The following is an 18,282-nucleotide window of genomic DNA, read 5'->3' as shown; positions in this document are numbered from 1 at the left end:
CTGCAAAAATGGATTTCCATGTCGACTGTTGGGTTTGGATTGTTGGGTCTTCTCAATGAACATCCATTGAAATCAGAAATTGCATAGTTTTTCCTTTAGTGTGGTTATGAAAAACATATTTGTGAAATTCTGTTTCGTAAATCCATACAGAAGAGCGGAGTAAAGATTTCAAATTGCAAGTGGGCATCTCAAAGTCAAGAAAAACTTTCCTGGGAAGTGTGAGTGATGTTGTTTAGCTCACCATGAGAGTATAATATCAAATGTGATCAGTTCTGTCATGTCTTGTGTGGCAACAGGAAACCTAAAGCATGTTGCAGAAAGCACCAGAAGAGAGTGGAGTGAATGAGATAGAGCAGATCTGTTTCTATCAATGTCTGGCAGCTGTTCAACAACACCTCAGGTCCTGATGGACAGGCCCAACTGAGAGACAAAAATAACCCTAAGGGAGAGGGTATCTACAAGGCACTGATTAGAGGGGGTGTGTGAAATGCTTCCATGTTATTAGACACATTATTCAAACTAAAACACTAAAACCTAATCTTGAAATTATGAAATGGGGTCTTAGTGGTGATTTTTTCACAAAGTTATAGCTGTTATGCTAACATTTCTGTTTAGTGTAAGGATTTTAGTTTTGGGGCTTCTAAGATGGTCAACCCATTCTCTTAGTCTCTTGGTACAGTTCAAGTGGTGCACAGCTATTTTAGTTCCTCATGGGAGGAATGTCCAGTTGTCACTGAAGACGTAGCGGTCTGTGAGATCACCAACTATCTTTTCAGAGTAAAACCTTTTACTCAACTCAAACATCCAATTATTTATTCGAGTCTCAAGAAGAGGAGTATCCGATATGGAAAACGTGGTCATATTTGACTCTCCTGGGAAAGGAAGGGGTCTGAAGGCAACCAAGGAGTTTTGGGCTGGAGATGTAATATTCTCTGAGCCCAGTCTTGCAGCCGTTGTATTTGACAGGTATGATCTAGTCTGAAGTATGCGGTTAGGTGTTTAAATGTGGTCATTCTGAGGACAGCTGAGCAGTAAATTAGTATATGTGCTTCTTATAATTATGATAATTATTTTATAAATATTATTTTAAGTAATTATTTTGCATTGTTTAAACATCTCATACATAACATCTAATAGATTTGAATTTTTTAAGATCCTACAGGTAGATTAGTGAATCTATAACCACTGCTTAAGGTGCAGTATTTTTATACAACATGACCTCTTATTATCAGTTTACCTTCAATAAATGTTGTTTAAACAACAACATACTAGTGTTGATCATTTAGTGTTTTATTATGTAATTTATTTGCTCCATATCGATGCCATTCCTATCCCAGAAGTGTTTGTAATCTTTATAACAGACAAACATGAAGGAGAATATAATCTCAACTCAAAGTCCTCTTAGTTTTTCATTAAAGTAATCAAGTTATCTGGTGGGTGAAGAGTGTTGTATATTAAAACGATTAGAAATTTAGATCCGATTTATCTCGGGTGCTTCAATCAAAAACAGCTGCAAACATCGACCTTAATCGAAACAGAAATAGAGGGGAAAATATTATGTACTTAAAAGCATATGTAAAAAAGCAAATGTGAGGAGTAGTTAATTTTAATTTTAAATGTTTACTTATTTATTTTTGGTTGCAGCCTTGCAGAGCGCATTTGCCACAGCTGTTTTCGAAGGCAAGAAAAGCTCCAGAGGTGTGGTCAGTGCAAATTTGCTCATTACTGCGACCGAACCTGCCAGCGTGCCGGGTGGGCTGAACACAAACAAGAGTGCAGTGCCATCAAGGCCTATGGAAAAGTACCAAATGAGAACATCCGGTAGGTGGAAGCCAGAAAAGGAGAAGAGGATTATTTTTTCTGTTCGTAAAGACTTCATACGACAAATAGCTTTACCATCTATCAACCACTTTAAGAAAAATATTTTGCTAAAGTAATGAAACCAACAAAAACATGTTTAGAAAAGAATTTTGTGTATTAATCGTTTGCTGATAAAAATTAATAAATATAATATAATTGTTTTTTCTCTATTTTATTCTTTATTAAACAAACTCAAAATTTGTTTTTCACAATAAGAGCATATGTTGCATCACACACAGATGTTCAGAGTTCAACAACTGCACAACTCAGAGTAGAGCCAGTCAGGCGCGCTGGAAGCTGTTTCAAGCGAGGGGGGCTGATGGCTGGGTTGGAAAACACATGACGTCATTATGTTGAGGGCTGTGGCTGACGTCTTTAACATAATATTGTAGGCCTACATTTGTCGCCAAAAACTGCCATTTAAAATGCATCGGAACAAAGCATGAACATTTTAAACTTTATTTCTTCTCTTTTAATCATTCAAAACAAACAACAGCTCCCAGTCAAGAGGATCAGGAATACTTGAATGAAACATGGCCTAAATTTAGCCTAAACTGAGCATTGAACGTCTTGAAAGTCCATTCGACTATGGATATGGGGAATGATTTCATATCTGAAACAAAAAACACACACAAAAAAAAATTAACTAATTTCATATTTTATCACTAAATAGCTTAATACAGACATAAAATTTAGTGATATGCAGCCTTATTCTAGCGTAGACTTCTTCAGCCACAGAACCAAGACGAATAGGCACATAAATAACGCTAAATGCGGCAGTATAGGGGAATTAAAACCATTTCTTACCTCGAAATATTTAGAAATACGTTTCTGCTGCCTATTGCTAGCCATGCCTAAACGAATGTGAGGTGGCGGAAGCTTCCGGGGGAGTAGCCTAGTGTTTTATGAAATATTAAAATAATGAATCATTAGTTTATATCTTATACACAGCCTATAATTTTAATCCCATATCAAACACAGTCTTTTAAAAAATAAATACATAAATAATTTCATGTTTTTAAGTACAATATTATGTTACTCCACAGCCCCCCACCATGGGGGGCTGATGCTATGACGAGGGAGGCTGCAGCCCCCGCAGTACCCCCCTTCCCGTGCCACTGGAGCCAGTTAAATAACATGTAATCTGCTTGATAAGTGATTTGGACCAAAGCAGATGCCTGGCTTATTTTCATGTCTGAAGTGGTGCATTAATTAATGAATGTGTCTGTGTGGAATCTTTATGTCAGTTTCTACAATATTGCTATTTGTAGAAAATCTAGATATAGGGGAATAATCCTTTTCATTCTGACTAATATATTTACATCTTTTACCTATAAGGTAAAATATGGGCTGTGACAACGAGTCACATGTTTCTGAAAATAACTGCTGCAGTGGCTACCATGTCAATACTCCTTAAAGGCTAAATTTGATTTCACTGTCAAATTTCCAAATGTCTTTTTCTTTGCTTTTCCTGTGCCTGTACAGGCTGGTTGCCCGCATTATGTGGCGCCTGGATAAGGAAGGGAGTTTGGTGTCTGACATGCAGCTGACCACGCTGGACGAGCTTGAGGACCACCTAAATGACATGCAGGATGATGATTTAAAGGAGCTCAAAGTGGACCTCCACAACTTCCTGGACTACTGGCCCCGAACCAGCAAGCAGCACACCATCGATGACATCTCCCACATATTTGGAGTGGTGCGTCCTGTTTTTATATCATTTTAAGGTGAAAAACTCAAAAGGAAAAGGTTTTATACAGTGACCAGAAAAATACTGGGATGTACAAGAGTTCTAAGGGGGCACATTTAATTGATTTTGTTCTATTAAATAGTTGTGGCTCATAATATTTGATTAGTTGCAGGAATTTCAGGTAAAATATTAACATAGTTTTGTCGAAAGAACAACTTATAGAGTTTGCCTACTGTATTACTCAAAATCAGCCGTAGTTATATAATATAATCAGTTCAATCAACTTATGTTCTCATTGGCAGAGTCTTGTGTTTTCAGCTCTATTAAAAAGCACAGCAGGCTGACAATATCATTCATTAAACTTTTATTGCAGCATTATAATTAGTATCAAGGTCACTAACCTTTTATATGAGCAGGAAAAGGTATCTTTAGTGCAGATCAGGTGAATTTTATAGCGTTGATCCCATTTATCTTCTAAAAGAGAAATCAATGTATTTAATCTAGAAACTTAAGGATCTAAATTCAGATGCAGCTGAGGTCAAATGGTCTTTAGCCTATTGGTATGTAGGTGCAATACCAAAAAGGGATTAGAGCATAAAAGGAAGAGGATGAACAGATTAGAGCATGAGGAATTTGTTTGACCACTTTCTATTCTTGAATATGTTTGATGTGCTTTATGTCAAATGTTGCAGATCAACTGTAACGGCTTCTCTGTGAGTGACCAGAGGGGTCTTCAGACAGTAGGAGTTGGACTTTTTCCTAATTTGTGCTTAGTTAACCATGACTGCTGGCCAAACTGCACTGTTATTCTCAATCATGGCAGGTAAGTAAAAAAAGAAAAGAAAACAACTACTCTGACAATGTTTATGGTTTTCTGTCTGGATCTGCAGTCAGAGCTAAAGTCAGCTTAAGTATTTGTCAACTTCAGATTACTTGTTTTGTTTGTCACAGTTAAAGGTTTCAACAATACATTTTTGTAACAGTCTAAGATATCCTAAGTAAATACAAAATGTAGTTTTAGGTGAGGATTTCAAATATTCAATAATTTTTATTTTTTTTTTACCAAAACCCACCAAGTCCCACCTATGTGTGAAAGGTATCCCAAAAATACTGGTCTGTTCCACTGCTGGAGAGAATGTGTGCCCTGACGTATTTCTAAACGGCAACAATTTTTTTTCCTGTTACTGATGAAGAATTTTGTTCAATTTTGGTCTTTTTTGTAACAGAGTTCTTGTAGTTTAGACAAACTAGAGAGTTTTCAAAGAATGACTGACATATTCAAGGTCAAACTAAATGAAATTTAAGTCTGGACTCTGACTGGACCTTATAAAAAATTTAAATTTATTTTAAGACAAAAGTGTGGAGTTGATGGTTATCTTTATATCATCTTTAGGATTTTCTTCTTCTTAGTTGTATTAATGATGTCCGGTTGTGCAGGTTCTGAGGAGCAAAGCAGCCACGGACCGTATGTCTTAACCTGAACCATTTAAGACAGTAATGTGCTAATTTTTAAACGAAATCGTAACTGAACAGTTTTCGATGACTGGACAGATCTCCATCCAGCAATACATAGTTTGATAGATGGAGATCTGTAATGAATGCTCTACTGATGGGTGAACTGATTCAGATAGTTTTTTTTAAAGAGGTAGATGAGTCCGAGTAGGTTTTTTGCTTATTATAGGAAATCATTTCTAGAAAATACTTCAATCTGTAGCCAGGTCATTACTATGCTAGAAAAAAAAAAAAGGTGGAAGTAATCGTGTGGGAAAAATAACATTTTCAAAGCACTGTAGCTGTAAAGGACTCCAACCTAAAGGAAAATAAGCCCCATTGTTATTGGAGGTTTCCATGTGTGCCCCTGTTGTTTTTGTGCTATAAGAAGTTTGTTTATGTGCAGTTTATGTTTCTGTCAGGTGTTATTTGTTGTAAAACTGCTTCCTGTTTGTCTTTCAGTCAGTCGGCTGTGAATACCATATTTCATTCTCAACGGAGGTGCGTTACCTCACCTTAAATCTTTCTATATAGAGGGTAGAACATTTCATTCTAATAAACACATGCACATAACCCCGATCAAGTGTTTGTGAAAATCAAACATTTTTGTTGATTCTCTGGTGTGCACTCTGGTCACTGTGACTCCATCTTCTCCTAGAAACATCAACTTGAATGCGCTAACCCTCAATTACAACAAAATGCTGCCATAAGGCCTCTTTCCTCATTTATCTTCTTCATTTTACATATTTTACCTAACACTGTTTTACCTGCACTACAGAATTTTCATTTTATATTGGACTTGTATTCAGTGATACATTTCACTGTTAGCTCATGTCTAACATTACATAGCATGTAAATACAGTTTTGTTTAAAGGTGCTTTCTTAAATCATTTGAAGCAATGTTTTTGTTTACCAGCAAACCAGCTTGTGTAGTGTGGTTTGCCATCCCCTGATGTCGTTCCATTATCCTCTACAGTTAACTTGCCTTAACTTTAAACATGTTCAACAATACAGTACCTGCCAACATTTGGACATCTGGTACAAACCTGGGGACTACTTTAATCTGAACTATACCAAATTATAGCGTTGCTCTGCACGGACAAGCTGCTGTTAATGGAGATCATTAACAGCAGCTTTTGCAGCTGTAGTCCATGAAAGTACTGTACAGATTCACAGCACACAAGGGAAAGTTATGTCCTGTCAAACAAAAAATTAAAATCCATTCCTATAAATTACAAATAAAAAAAAGGGGCAAGTAAAAACAGGTAGAACAAGAACCGGTTAACAGTTCTTAACAGACAATGTTTTGGGGTCAAACTGAAAAAGGCGTAAACTTCTGTTTATCAAGTTAGATAGTCCCTTATACTGTTTTTCTACCACACCTATTTTTTTAACCAAACCCCAGTTTTTCTGTTATTAAAAAACCATGTCTGCTATACAAAATTTCCTAACAGCCATTTTGTACTATTTTGTAGCCACCTTTGTTGATTTTCTAACATACTGTAGAAGGTCTTTATAGATCAGAGCTTCCATGTTCCTCTTGTATGTCTGCTTCTACCTCCTTGAACCTCCAGATGGCCTCTTCAGAAGGCCGCTCATACTGTGCCTGGTTCTGCTGGAGATTTCTAGCAGTTAAAAGCGAGTTTTTCCTTCCCACTCTTGCTGCATGCATGCTTGCTGTGAGGGATTGCTGGAGAGTCAATGATAAAGTGCAAGTAAATTGTGATAATCATCCAAAAGAAGTGTGTCCTGCAAAGCCAGTAAGTCAATGGAATCAATTGGTTTTCCTTGACAGTAGCTTTAAACCAGTCTGAATTATCTCTGTAAAGTGCCTTGAGATTAAGTGTTGTGAATTGGCTGCATATAAATAAACTGAACTGAATTTAACTTTTCAACTGAAAGCAGATAAGATTTATATTGCAGCAATTCCCAACACCACTTTTCTGAGTTGGATTAGAAGAAATCAAACAGAGACAGACTGACAATAAAATCTGAAGGTAACAGAATTACTAAAAGTGTAAACCAAGCCTTGGCCATCTGCAGAGTAAAACACCTAAATGGTAGATTTTATTACAACCACATTTCACTACAATCTGTTTTAAAAGTTGGCAAAATATGATGCATACCGTGTCTGGATCTGAAGGGGGTTCATGTGCTCAGAGAGGCTGAACTTTCTGGAAAAAATATCATCGCACCTTTAAATATTCTGTTAATTTACAATACCAGCATATTAAAGGTATAATGGAGGATTTTTGTGATTTTTTTTAAAGACCTGCCCTCTCCACTTAAAAAAAAAATACACATGCAGAACCCTATACCTGCTCCCGAGAGCGTATGCCTATTAAACATGTGTGAGAGCTAAATGAGCCCATTTCTCCTTGTGCACACTGTTTAAAAGTTGCTGCTTGCATTGCTCATACAAGCTTACTTTCCAAAAGAAGATCTGCAATTTTTCCACTATGTCAGATTTACCACCGGTAAGTGAAAATGGGGATAAGCATGTAGGAAGGCCTTATGTAAATATATCAACAAAATGATTGACAGTTAGTAGGACCACTTATTTTGATGATCCACCTGGAAAAATAACATCCTCCACTATACCTTTAAGTGATTTAGAATAGTGCTGTCAGGTCTTCTAAGGTAACAGGCTGGATTTAAAGTCTACATCATAAGGCAGGGTTTCACTATCATACACCTTATTAATAAAAAGTACATGAAATATTGTAAATACTGACATGCCTTTAACTTTGTTTCCACACTTTAGGATTGAGCTGCGACCCTTGGGTAAAATCGCAGAAGGAGAGGAGCTGACGGTCGCTTATGTGGACTACATTAATGTGTCAGAAGAGAGACAGAGGCTCCTGAAAACGCAGTACTTCTTTGACTGCACATGTGAACACTGCACCAACAAAACCCATGATGACTTGAAGATGGGGGGGCAGGAAGTAGAAGGAGTCAAGGTTTGTCTCTGTGGGATTTATTTCATGGTGGCAAAGAGAAACCCAAACACGAGTGCCACATTTAGCACTAACAGGAGTGATAAGGCAGGCATGAAATCTGAGAAATTATCGCACTGACTATTTTAAGAGAAGATAATTCACAAGTAGATTTGGCCCACAATGCATTTACACATGCTTTTAGCTTCTAGTTAAATTTGTGCAGTTTCTCCTTAACTGAACTTGTACTTCAGCCACATTAAAGAATAATGCCAGCATCAAATAAAATCCAGACCGGGCTGTAGTAACTGAGAAACAGCTTGACATTATCTTAAAGTCCTCCGCTCAATAATCTATATCTGACTGTATTCTGCTCTGTGAGAGAGGTTCATTATATATATATGTCTGTGTGTGTGTGTGTGTATCAGTAATTATTAGCGTGTTTCACTCTGAGTGGAAAAAAGCTTGTCTCTATGAATTTAAAAAAAGATATGACATTTTGTCCAAAAACTGAACCAAATTTCAGATAATTAATGTTGTGAGCAGAGTTCTTTTTTTCCAGATAAAAGTTAATCAGACCTTAACTTTTATGGTCCCAAGCATGGCTCACATGTGCCATCCTAAAATAAACAGACTTTAATACTGCATTTAAATGTTAATTTTTAAGCCCCTTTACTGTCTTTAACTCTCTACAAGAGCGTTTTTTTTTCTTCCAAACCTACAGCCTTCAGATGAACAGGTCAAGGAGGCAACAGATTACTGCTTTGCCATGATGAACAAAATGGACAAGGCTCGGTTAAACGGCGACTACCACGAGGTACAGCTAAAAATTATTTGTCCAGAATATTACATCTCTTTTGTGGTAAAATAAACAAACGTATTTATTTTCTGTTTTTGCTTAAAGGTGGTAAAAATATGCAGGAAGTGCATTGATAAGACAGAGCCTATCTTGGCTGACACTCACATCTACCTGCTTAGGATGTGGAGCACAATGAGTGAGGTGCAAGCCTACCTGCAGTATTTCGAGGAGGCCGCAAATTATGCTCGCAAAATGGTGGAGGGATACATGTGAGTGACAATAGGCACATCAGCTTTATGGGATGCTTGTTTTTCTAGGGATCCTGAAGTGCAAAGAAAAAAAACAGAGCAGAAATAGAAAACTCCCTCAAGCCGGCAGTAGATGATGTCACTGCTTAGGGTTTCTTTTTTTTTTCCTGATGGTACAAATGAGGGTTATATCAGAAAGATGCTTTATTCGCTGCCTAGAGCAGGTTAGAATCAAATCAGAAACTTCTATAACTTTCTAGGCAATTGAATCAATAGAAAATTATACCAAAGCTGATGTTTGCAGCATTTAGACTGAAGTGCAAATAATATGGGTTTAAGCAGAGTAACCAGGATTCTGACACTACTATAATTTTTCTTTTGTAGTTTATTTTCTGTGAGTTGTCTTCACCCCCTCAAGTTTTTACACTTGCTAAATCATTTCATTAAAGACCGATTTTCTCCTAGTTTGAGTATTGCCATGTTTACTCATGTGGTTATCCCCTTTGGTTGACACCCCTTTTTAAATGGTCGCACTCATTTTACTATTGTTTTATTTGTACTGCAATTTTGCTATTCTGTAACACCTGAAGCTCATGGGCAGATTTTACTGATTGTTATTGAAAGTCTTCAGACTGAAAATCACAAAGCAGCCCTTATTGACAGGAAACTATACCACCCTAACAACGCTGCCCTCGGTATGGCTGCCATGCGAGCTGGAGTGACACACTGGCAAGCTGGATTGATCGAGGTTGGACATGGGATGATCTGCAAGTCATATGCCATCCTCATGGTCACTCATGGTCCAACTCACCCCATCACCAAAGACCTTGAGGTACACTGCTTCAAAAAGAAAATATGTTTTTGGCAAGACATTTTCACCGACTGTTAAGTAGTCTGAATCTTATAGATCCCTTTTTTTACTGCCCCCAAGTGGTCTGGCTGCAGTCTGAGAAACTGTCTTCCAATCAGATCTTTACCCTAATCAGTGTTATTAGTGGATCAGACCAAATGCTTCAGACAAAAGCTTTTCTGATCACAGGAAGACTGACTTTTTAATCCCGAATCCTCCTCAGGCAATGCGCATGCAGACAGAGATGGAGCTGAGGATGTTCAAGCAGAACGAGTACGTCTACCACAGCATGAGAGAAGCGGCTTTGAAAAACAAACCCATGACCATGCTGCACGAGCCAAAGTCTGTCGAGGAGGGGGATCAAGAATCTCTTTCATCGGAGGAAGTAGCCCACATGGGACTATAAAATAGAGCATTTGTTTACTGCAAACAGCTTTATGGATGTTCTATATTTTTCGGTCACATTTCCTGCATTTCTCACATTTTGTAGATTTCAATAAACTGTTTTGAAACCGACTTTAGAGCTATTTTTTTTACTCTTGCTACTCAGGTATCAAACTAGGTTTAAGCATACCTTCATATTTTTAAATCAACTCAGGAAGAAAATGGGTTCCATGCAAATCACAATCAAGATGTACAGTTATGCTCGAAGTCTTTCAACCTCCTTGGTTTATGATTCAACTTAAGTTGGGAAATTGGATTAGGCCATTTGTTTTCGATGAGTTACTTCAAATTGCACAGAAAAACCACACACACCAATGGGTAATTGCAAGCTAGCCTTTAGCATCATTCTTAACAGTATTACCTTCTTCAAAGGTAAAGCCAAGACTTAATGGCTGCCATCACCCCAAGCCTTGATGAACAGAGTTTAAATCCAAATCTGCCAGGGCTCTGTCACTATAGCGGGCTAAAGTGCTCTTTATAGTGAAAGCACTGCATGTGCACGTTCTTTCAATTTGAGTCCGTGCACAACAATGGCACAACCTAGTGCAGTCTAGATGCATGGTTAGAGTTTGTCTTCAAGCTTGTAGACATTGGAAACATGCTGCGTTTCCAAAGGCAAGTTTTTAAAAAGTCATTTGTAAGAGCAATGCTTTCTAGACTTTGTCTAAAGTCTAGACAAAACAAATGTGCCCCTCGTCCCAATATCTTCAAAAAAGAGACCAAGAAACTTGCTACTTTCAAGTTTTTTTTATTATTCCAAGTGTAAACATTCACATGCGTTTGCTTATTCCCTTGTAAACAATTTCACCAAGAGTCATCGTCTGCAAAGAAAAGGAAAAACTTCAGAAATTTGCCCAATGAAATTCAAAGATACAAACATTTCTGGAAGATTACATTTACGAGCGTGTTGGCATCCATCATTTCCGTTACAGTCTCTATTCCTTTAAGAGTAACCTTCAGTTTACCGCCCTCCCGTTTCACTACTCCCTTTAAGATAGAGAGCAATAATTGATTAGAATGAGTGTTCAGTTCGTGGAGTTTTCATTTTAGTGAAATATCTACTTACTTTCATCTTCTCTCCAGCTATGTTTTGCAGCTCTGTCTCCTTACCGATGGTGAAGGAATTGGCAAGGGCTGTTGACCCCGTGGTGACAGTCACCTTGAAATTGTCCCCATTCTCCTCAATTTCAGTGATGCTTTTCAGGCCTTTACCTTTCTGGATGAGCTCATCAGGAAGACCTGAAACGCATAACTGACTGAGACCATACATCTCGTTTGCATAGAATTTGTGTTCCTTAAAGAACCAACTCACCAAGAGCCTTCATGAAAGGCTCAAAGTTCTCCTGTGACTCCAGCTGGTATTTTCCAGTAAAAGACATGGTGACTGACAGAAAAGGTGGATAGGGATGACTCACAAAGTTTTAAAGGAATTCTATTTGAAAAGCTGAAAATAAAATGTTTTTCAAAGAAAGTCACTGAGTCCCTCTACATGGAGGGTAAGCAGGTCAACATTAAATGCTGCCTGGCAGGGTACTGAGGGTACTCTGGCGGAAATACTAATAAATTGTAGCTAAGAAGAAATTAATATCTGGAAAAGAAAATTTTGCACCATTAAGAAGAATTACAGAAACCTTAAAAGGATTGCATTAAGAAAACTTCATTTTGAGGTTGGAGCAAAGCCATTCTGGACATGGACTCAAGTTTAGCCACCCCTGGATCCTTAGCATTTAGGTGGGCTAAGGCAAAAAAAAATTAATGGACTGTTTGGCACATGAATGCAGATGTTGCATTTGATTTTGGAAAATCCAGGTCAAAGTATGGAGGACGAAGAACAGAATCCGATACCTTTATGCCCAGGGTTACGGTTCTGCAGTTATTGGTCGCATTTCATTTAACCATGCTATTTGTTTAATGCTATTTAATGTTATTTGAACACATTTATTCTTGTGTGGTTTTAATTGCATTTTAATACTAATGGTTGTTTTATGGTACTTAGAATATGGAAAAAGTTTTGTGTTTCAAATGGAAAAGCACCTCATGATGCTTTGGGCAGATTATGTCATCTGCTGTGTCGGCCCTTTGTGCTTTATCAAGTCCAAAGTCGGTACAACCATCTACTTGGAAGTTTCATTGCTCTTCTACTTTTACTTATATGGTAAACTCCTCAGGGACACCACTTTAATTTTTTCAGCAGGACCTTTAAACCCTCTGACACTGCCAAAATTAGCAATAACTACTTTAACAACCATGGTAACATTGTATCTGATTGGCCAGCAAAATATGAAGATTAACATGATGAGACAATGAAAGCCAGCAGGAGGTCTGTGCTTCCATGACATCGCAATCATACCACTGGCTGATTACCTTTGTTTTATGTTACATTGAATTAATTTATCTCCTTTCAAATGAAGCACTAATCAAGAACCGACTGCATGTACACTTACCCCCAGCAGTGTTGGGCACGTTACTTTGAAAAAGTAACTAGTTTAGTTACTAGTTACTTATCCCAAAAAGTAACTGAGTTACTAACTGAGTTACTCCACAATAAAAGTAACTAGTTACCAGTAAAAGTAACTATTGCATTACTTTTGCGTTTCTCGCCCCCGTAACCCTCACCACCCAGCCCCCACCTTCTCGCCGTGTGTTTCCAAAGCCAGCTGAATAGAGTGGATGACAAAGACAAGAACCTGCAGAGAGTTTTGCATTTATTGCAACTCAACGTAAATGACATCAGAGGGGAACGCGATGTGAAGGGCATACAGATCTGGTGAGTATATGAAATTAATAACTGGGGATGTCTAATTCTGAAATCCTGTGTGTTTGGGTTGTTATAGATACAGCAACATCTATCTATCCATCTATCTATCTAGATGTATACTCTGTGTGTGACATAAAATATGGATCTCCATCCCTGCCACGAAGGCCATCAAATAATGTTTAAAATAAAAAATATAGTAGGTTGAAAAGGCAGAGTATCCATCCATCCATCCATCCATCCATCCATCCATCCATCCATCCATCCATCCATCCATCCATCCATCCATCCATCCATCTCTCCATATAGGCTATCATTTGATCGTTCACGCTCTCCATAGTTCTCCTGTGGTGCGAGCACAGGGCGACTGTTGCGTGCCTTTAGCAAGCATGCGCGTTTCCTGTCGCTTGCGCGGTGAATCGTGCCGCCTGCACTGTGCGGAGATGCAGGGGAAACGCAGCTCGACGTAACACCGGTATTTCCATCAGGAAAACGCTGTTTTGCTGCTGGAGTCATCCTCACTCTCCATCTCTCTGTGTGCTGTAGGTTAACACCCGCCAGCTGATTCACCCACCAACTGACAGACGGAATCTCCTTATACATCAGCCATTCTCATCCTCCCCTCTCTCATGACAAGGCGCGCACGAGTCCTATCAAGAAAAAAGGTTCATTGTGCGACCTGAGTAACGTACAGTAACGGGGTGTGTGCAATGGTAACTGCGTTATAGTTACAGTCAAAGTAATTAGTAAGATTACTCGTTACTAAAACAAGGTAACGGCGTTAGTAACGCCGTTACTTTAAACACCATCAGTCCCATCACTGACCCCCAGATTCCACATACTCCGTCAGCGCTCCGCTCCGCTGCACTCCAGACCGTCTGCGCAAAGCAAAGCCTACAGCCTCCGCTGTGGCTCCCCTCTGCTCCGCTCTGAGTTCCTTGGAGATGGTAGAGGGCATGCACAAGCTGAACCAGGGTTTCCGCGGATCATTAAAAATAATTACAATTCATTCTTTTGTTTTTTAAATTAAGGCCTTAATTGACTCTGAAATTAATTAAATATGTTTATCGTGGCATTTATAATTCTTTAATAAAACATTTTTATAAAAACAATTTCGTCAAAAATATATCGCTATTAAATTGCGTGGAACTGATCATAAAGCCGTATGTTCGGAAAGGAAGCTTGAGGCGGAGAAAAAGCTAGAAAAAAATATATATATGTGTGTGTGTGTGTGTGTGTGTTTACATACATACAAGAGTCATGGAACTGTGCTTACAGCTCCTTCATATTTCATGTACACTAATAACTTGTGTACATGGTTCTTGTTGATAGCATTAAAATAATTTCTAATAGCATTAAAATAGCATTAAATTAGAGTCACTCATTTCTGTATGAACCCTGTGAGCGCTTAATTTACTATGTCATATTAAAAAAATCCCACCATCATCCAGCATATGTTCAGTTTCTGCCCAAATATATATTTTTTTTTATGTAGATTTTTGTAACGGGGATAACTAGGATAATTCAAAACTGCTTTTTTTTTATTAACTTTGTTCTCTACTCCCAAACTCAGCATATCTTCATCAATTCCTGTAATAAGAAGTTTCTTTTGAATGGATTTGATTAAACTTTAAGTCCCTCGGTATAAAATAAATATTTTCATGGAGATGAGAATCTGCTTCCTGGTGGGTGAATAACAAATTTGCATTCAATCATTTAAATAAATGGTGTTAGTTTTTTTGGAATATATAAGAATTATGCTATAATTTCTAGTTACCGATCTGTTGCCACTATATTTTAATTTGACGAACCAGAACATCGATGTTCTTTTTCCTGTTTGGTGTGATTGCAATTGCAGGTCTTGACCTGGCCGGAGCAAAAAATAGCTCGTCTCCATATTTTGTCGTTGACGGACAGAGAAGACGTACGTGGACGGCGACGTGCGGAGGAGTAGCGGTGATGTGGAACAGCTCTCATTTACATGAAAGACAAGTACTCCGCACGACGTACGTCAGCGGGGCGGAGCAGAGCGCTGACAGTATGTGGAATCTGGGGGTTAGGCATAGGTTTCGATAGGCTGACACTTCAGTATTAAGATCCTTCTTGGTTCCCAGAAACAGTTAACTTTTGAGTCTTTATTGGCATCAAGCCATAAACAAATAAAAATGTTTACTTCCAATTTTCCAGATGCATCCAACATCTGGTTCTAAAACAAATTTGTGTCTTCAGATATTGCTACAAGCACCAGACACACAAATCAAGTGTAACCTATGCTCCATACTTGATTTCAAAGGTACATGGTTCAGATGAAGTCACTTTTCAAGATAAGATTGATGATGAAAGAGTGTTATCTTGGAGCAGACTAATATAACCTGCCATTTCGCTCAGTACAACCTCACTATTCGGCAGTGCATTTCAGAACTTTACTTTTGTTGTTCTAAATTGAACAAATTTGTCATTAACTCAAACGGAGAACAGGTCGAACTTTAAGCAAAGAGAAGAACTGGCTCAAATGGGTAATTGCCAGCTAGCCTTTATTGTTCTTAACAGTATTACCTTCTTCAAAGGTAAAGCCAAGACTGAAGCTGCCATCACCCCAAGCCTTGAACAGAGTTTAAATCCAAATCTGCCAGGGCTCTGTCACTATAGCGGGCTAAAGTGCTCTTTATAGTGAAAGCACTGCATGTGCCCGTTCTTTCAATTTGAGTCCGTGCACAACAATGGCACAACCTAGTGCAGTCTAGATGCATGGTTAGAGTTTGTCTTCAAGCTTGTAGACATTGGAAACATGCTGCGTTTCCAAAGGCAAGTTTTTAAAAGGTCATTTGTAAGAGCAATGCTTTCTAGACTTTGTCTAAAGAAGGGGTTTCAAAGTCGTTCCAGAAAGGGCCGTGTGGCTGCTGGTTTGTTTTCCACCCAAGCAGTAGCGCACCAGACTCCATGCATCCCATCAAGTCATCAGGTTAAGACTAGACTCACCTTGATGAGATGAATGGAGTCTGGTGTGCTACTGCTTGGGTGGAAAGAAAACCAGCAGCCACATGGCCCTTTCTGGAACGACTTTGACACCTGTGGTCTAAAGTCTAGACAAAAAAAAAAAAAAAAAAAGCCCCCCCCTCATCCCAATGTCTTCAGAAAAGAGACCAAGAAACTTGCAGCTTTCAAGTTTTTTTTATTATTCCAAGTGTAAACATTTACATGCGTTTGCTTATTCTCTTGTAAACAATGTCACCAACAGTCATCGTCTGCAAAGAAAAGAGGCTAAACTTCAGAATGTTGCCCAATGAAATTGATTGAAAGATACAAACATTTCTAGAAGCTTACATTTACGATCGTGTTGGCATCCACCATTTCCGTTACAGACTCAATTCCTTTAAGAGAAACCTTCAGCTTACCGCCCTCCCGATTCACTACTCCCTTTAAGATAGAGAGGAATAATTTATTAGAATGAGTTTTCAGGAAAGGGAGTTTTCATTTCAGTGCAATATCCACTTACTTTCATCTTCTCTCCAGTTATGTTTTGCAGCTCTGTCTCCTTTCCGATGGTGAAGGAATTGGTAATGACTTTTGACCCCGTGGTGACAGTCACCTTGTAATTGTCCCCATTTTCCTCAATTTCAGAGATGCTTTTCAGGTCTTTACCTTTCTGGATGAGCTCATCAGGAAGACCTGAAACGCATAACTGACTGAGACCATACATCTCGTTTGCATAGAATTTGTTTTCCTTAAAGAACCAACTCACCAAGAGCCTTCATGAAAGGCTCAAAGTTCTCCTGTGACTCCAGCTGGTATTTTCCATTAAAAGACATGGTGACTGACAGAAAAGGTGGATAGGAATGAGGAGCCCTGCCTTTTGTATGCTCTCAAAGAGACGCAGATCAATGATTTACCCCAGGTGACTCCAATTAGGCAGAGTCAGACCAGCTCGGAGCTGTGCTCACATCGAACACAGCAGATAAGAGCCTGAGGAGACATATACAGACTGAAAGAATTTTGCAAAACTTAAATTAAACCTAGTAAGCAATAGAAAACAATAAATGCGAGACAATCTTTTGAGCAAATAAATGTGATTGAAGATCACAATTAACACACTTTAATTGGTGCTGTAAGTAATCAAGAACTTCTAACAGGACTGAATGTGTTGATACTCATAGCTGCATTACATAGAGGGGAATGTTTCATTTTGTTTAGTTAGAGAGTTTTATTCAGAGTTAATGAAAACTCACAAAGTTTTAAAGGAATTCTATTTGAAAAGCTGAAAATAAAATGTTTATCAAAGAAAGTCACTGAGTCCCTCTACATGGAGGGTAAGCAGGTCAACATTAAATGCTGCCTTGCAGGGTACTGAGGGTACTCTGGCGGAAATACTAATAAATTGTAGCTAAGTAGAAATTAATATCTGGAAAAGAAAATTTTGCACCATTAAGAAGAATTACAGAAACCTTAAAAGGATTGCATTAGGAAAACTTAATTTAGAGGTTGGAGCAAAGCCATTCTGGACATGGACTCAAGTTTAGCCACCCCTGGATCCTTAGCATTTAGGTGGGCTAAGGCAAAAAAAATTAATGGACTGTTTGGCACATGAATGCAGATGTTGCATTTGATTTTGGAAAATCCAGGTCAAAATATGGAGGACGAAGAACAGAATCTGATCCCTTTATGCCCAGGGTTACGGTTCTGCAGTTATTGGCCGCATTTCATTTAACCATCAAATCTGCATAAATTGTTATAAATACCTTGAAATACCTGTAATGAAGCTTGAAAAAAGTTTTCTTTATATATAAAAAGGTGTTTCACCAAGTTGAGGGGTTTCCCATTAATTGAAATCAATGTATTTCACTAAGCAGCAATGGAGAGACTTTTTCCACATCATAACAAAAAAGACTGAAAGAACAAAGAAGTCTGTTTAATGCTATTTAATGTTATTTGAACACATTTATTCTTGTGTGGTTTTAATTGCATTTTAATATTAATGGTTGTTTTGTGGTACTATTAGAATATGGAAAAAGTTTTGTGTTTCAAATGGAAAAGCACCTCATGATGCTTTGGACAGATTATGTCATCTGCTGTGTCGGCCCTTTGTGCTTTATCAAGTCCAAAGTCGGTACAACCATCTACTTGGAAGTTTCATTGCTCTTCTACTTTTACTTATATGGTAAACTCCTCAGGGACGCCATTTTAATTTTTTCAGCAGGACCTTTAAACCCTC

At 38.2% G+C, this 18,282-nt stretch overlaps 2 protein-coding genes across 4 annotated transcripts; one reads left to right on the top strand and one right to left on the bottom strand.

Moving 5' to 3' along the window:
- The first annotated feature begins 711 nt into the window (after positions 1 to 711).
- smyd1b (SET and MYND domain containing 1b) lies at positions 712 to 10,390 on the top strand. The gene is given in 11 exon segments (XM_038308159.1): positions 712 to 966; positions 1,645 to 1,821; positions 3,346 to 3,559; positions 4,243 to 4,373; positions 5,504 to 5,542; positions 7,806 to 8,001; positions 8,702 to 8,794; positions 8,882 to 9,045; positions 9,688 to 9,856; positions 10,098 to 10,229; positions 10,231 to 10,390. Coding segments are annotated over 11 exon segments (1,470 nt in total). The 5' UTR covers positions 712 to 844; the 3' UTR covers positions 10,264 to 10,390.
- A 662-nt stretch (positions 10,391 to 11,052) lies between these two features.
- Positions 11,053 to 16,970, bottom strand: LOC119798536 (fatty acid-binding protein, liver-type-like). 3 transcript variants are annotated; one of them, XM_038308049.1, is made up of 4 exons: positions 16,816 to 16,918; positions 11,385 to 11,557; positions 11,213 to 11,305; positions 11,053 to 11,139 (listed from the first exon to the last, which is right to left on the bottom strand). In XM_038308049.1, exons 1-4 carry the CDS (start codon positions 16,880 to 16,882, stop codon positions 11,089 to 11,091), a joined length of 384 nt encoding a protein of 127 aa, XP_038163977.1. In that variant the 5' UTR covers positions 16,883 to 16,918; the 3' UTR covers positions 11,053 to 11,088. The 3 variants fall into 3 exon arrangements, with proteins under 3 accessions (XP_038163977.1, XP_038163976.1, XP_038163975.1); XM_038308048.1 differs by lacking the exon at positions 16,816 to 16,918 and adding an exon at positions 11,631 to 11,723; XM_038308047.1 differs by lacking the exons at positions 11,053 to 11,139; positions 11,213 to 11,305; positions 11,385 to 11,557 and adding exons at positions 16,226 to 16,318; positions 16,398 to 16,490; positions 16,570 to 16,742 and having other exon boundaries at positions 16,816 to 16,970.
- Positions 16,971 to 18,282: the final 1,312 nt, after the last annotated feature.

The sequence above is a fragment of the Cyprinodon tularosa genome, unplaced genomic scaffold (assembly GCF_016077235.1).
Source record: "Cyprinodon tularosa strain WSP-4 unplaced genomic scaffold, ASM1607723v1 ctg63, whole genome shotgun sequence".
Lineage (NCBI taxonomy): Eukaryota > Metazoa > Chordata > Actinopteri > Cyprinodontiformes > Cyprinodontidae > Cyprinodon > Cyprinodon tularosa.
This window is presented reverse-complemented; position numbering and strand designations above follow the sequence as displayed.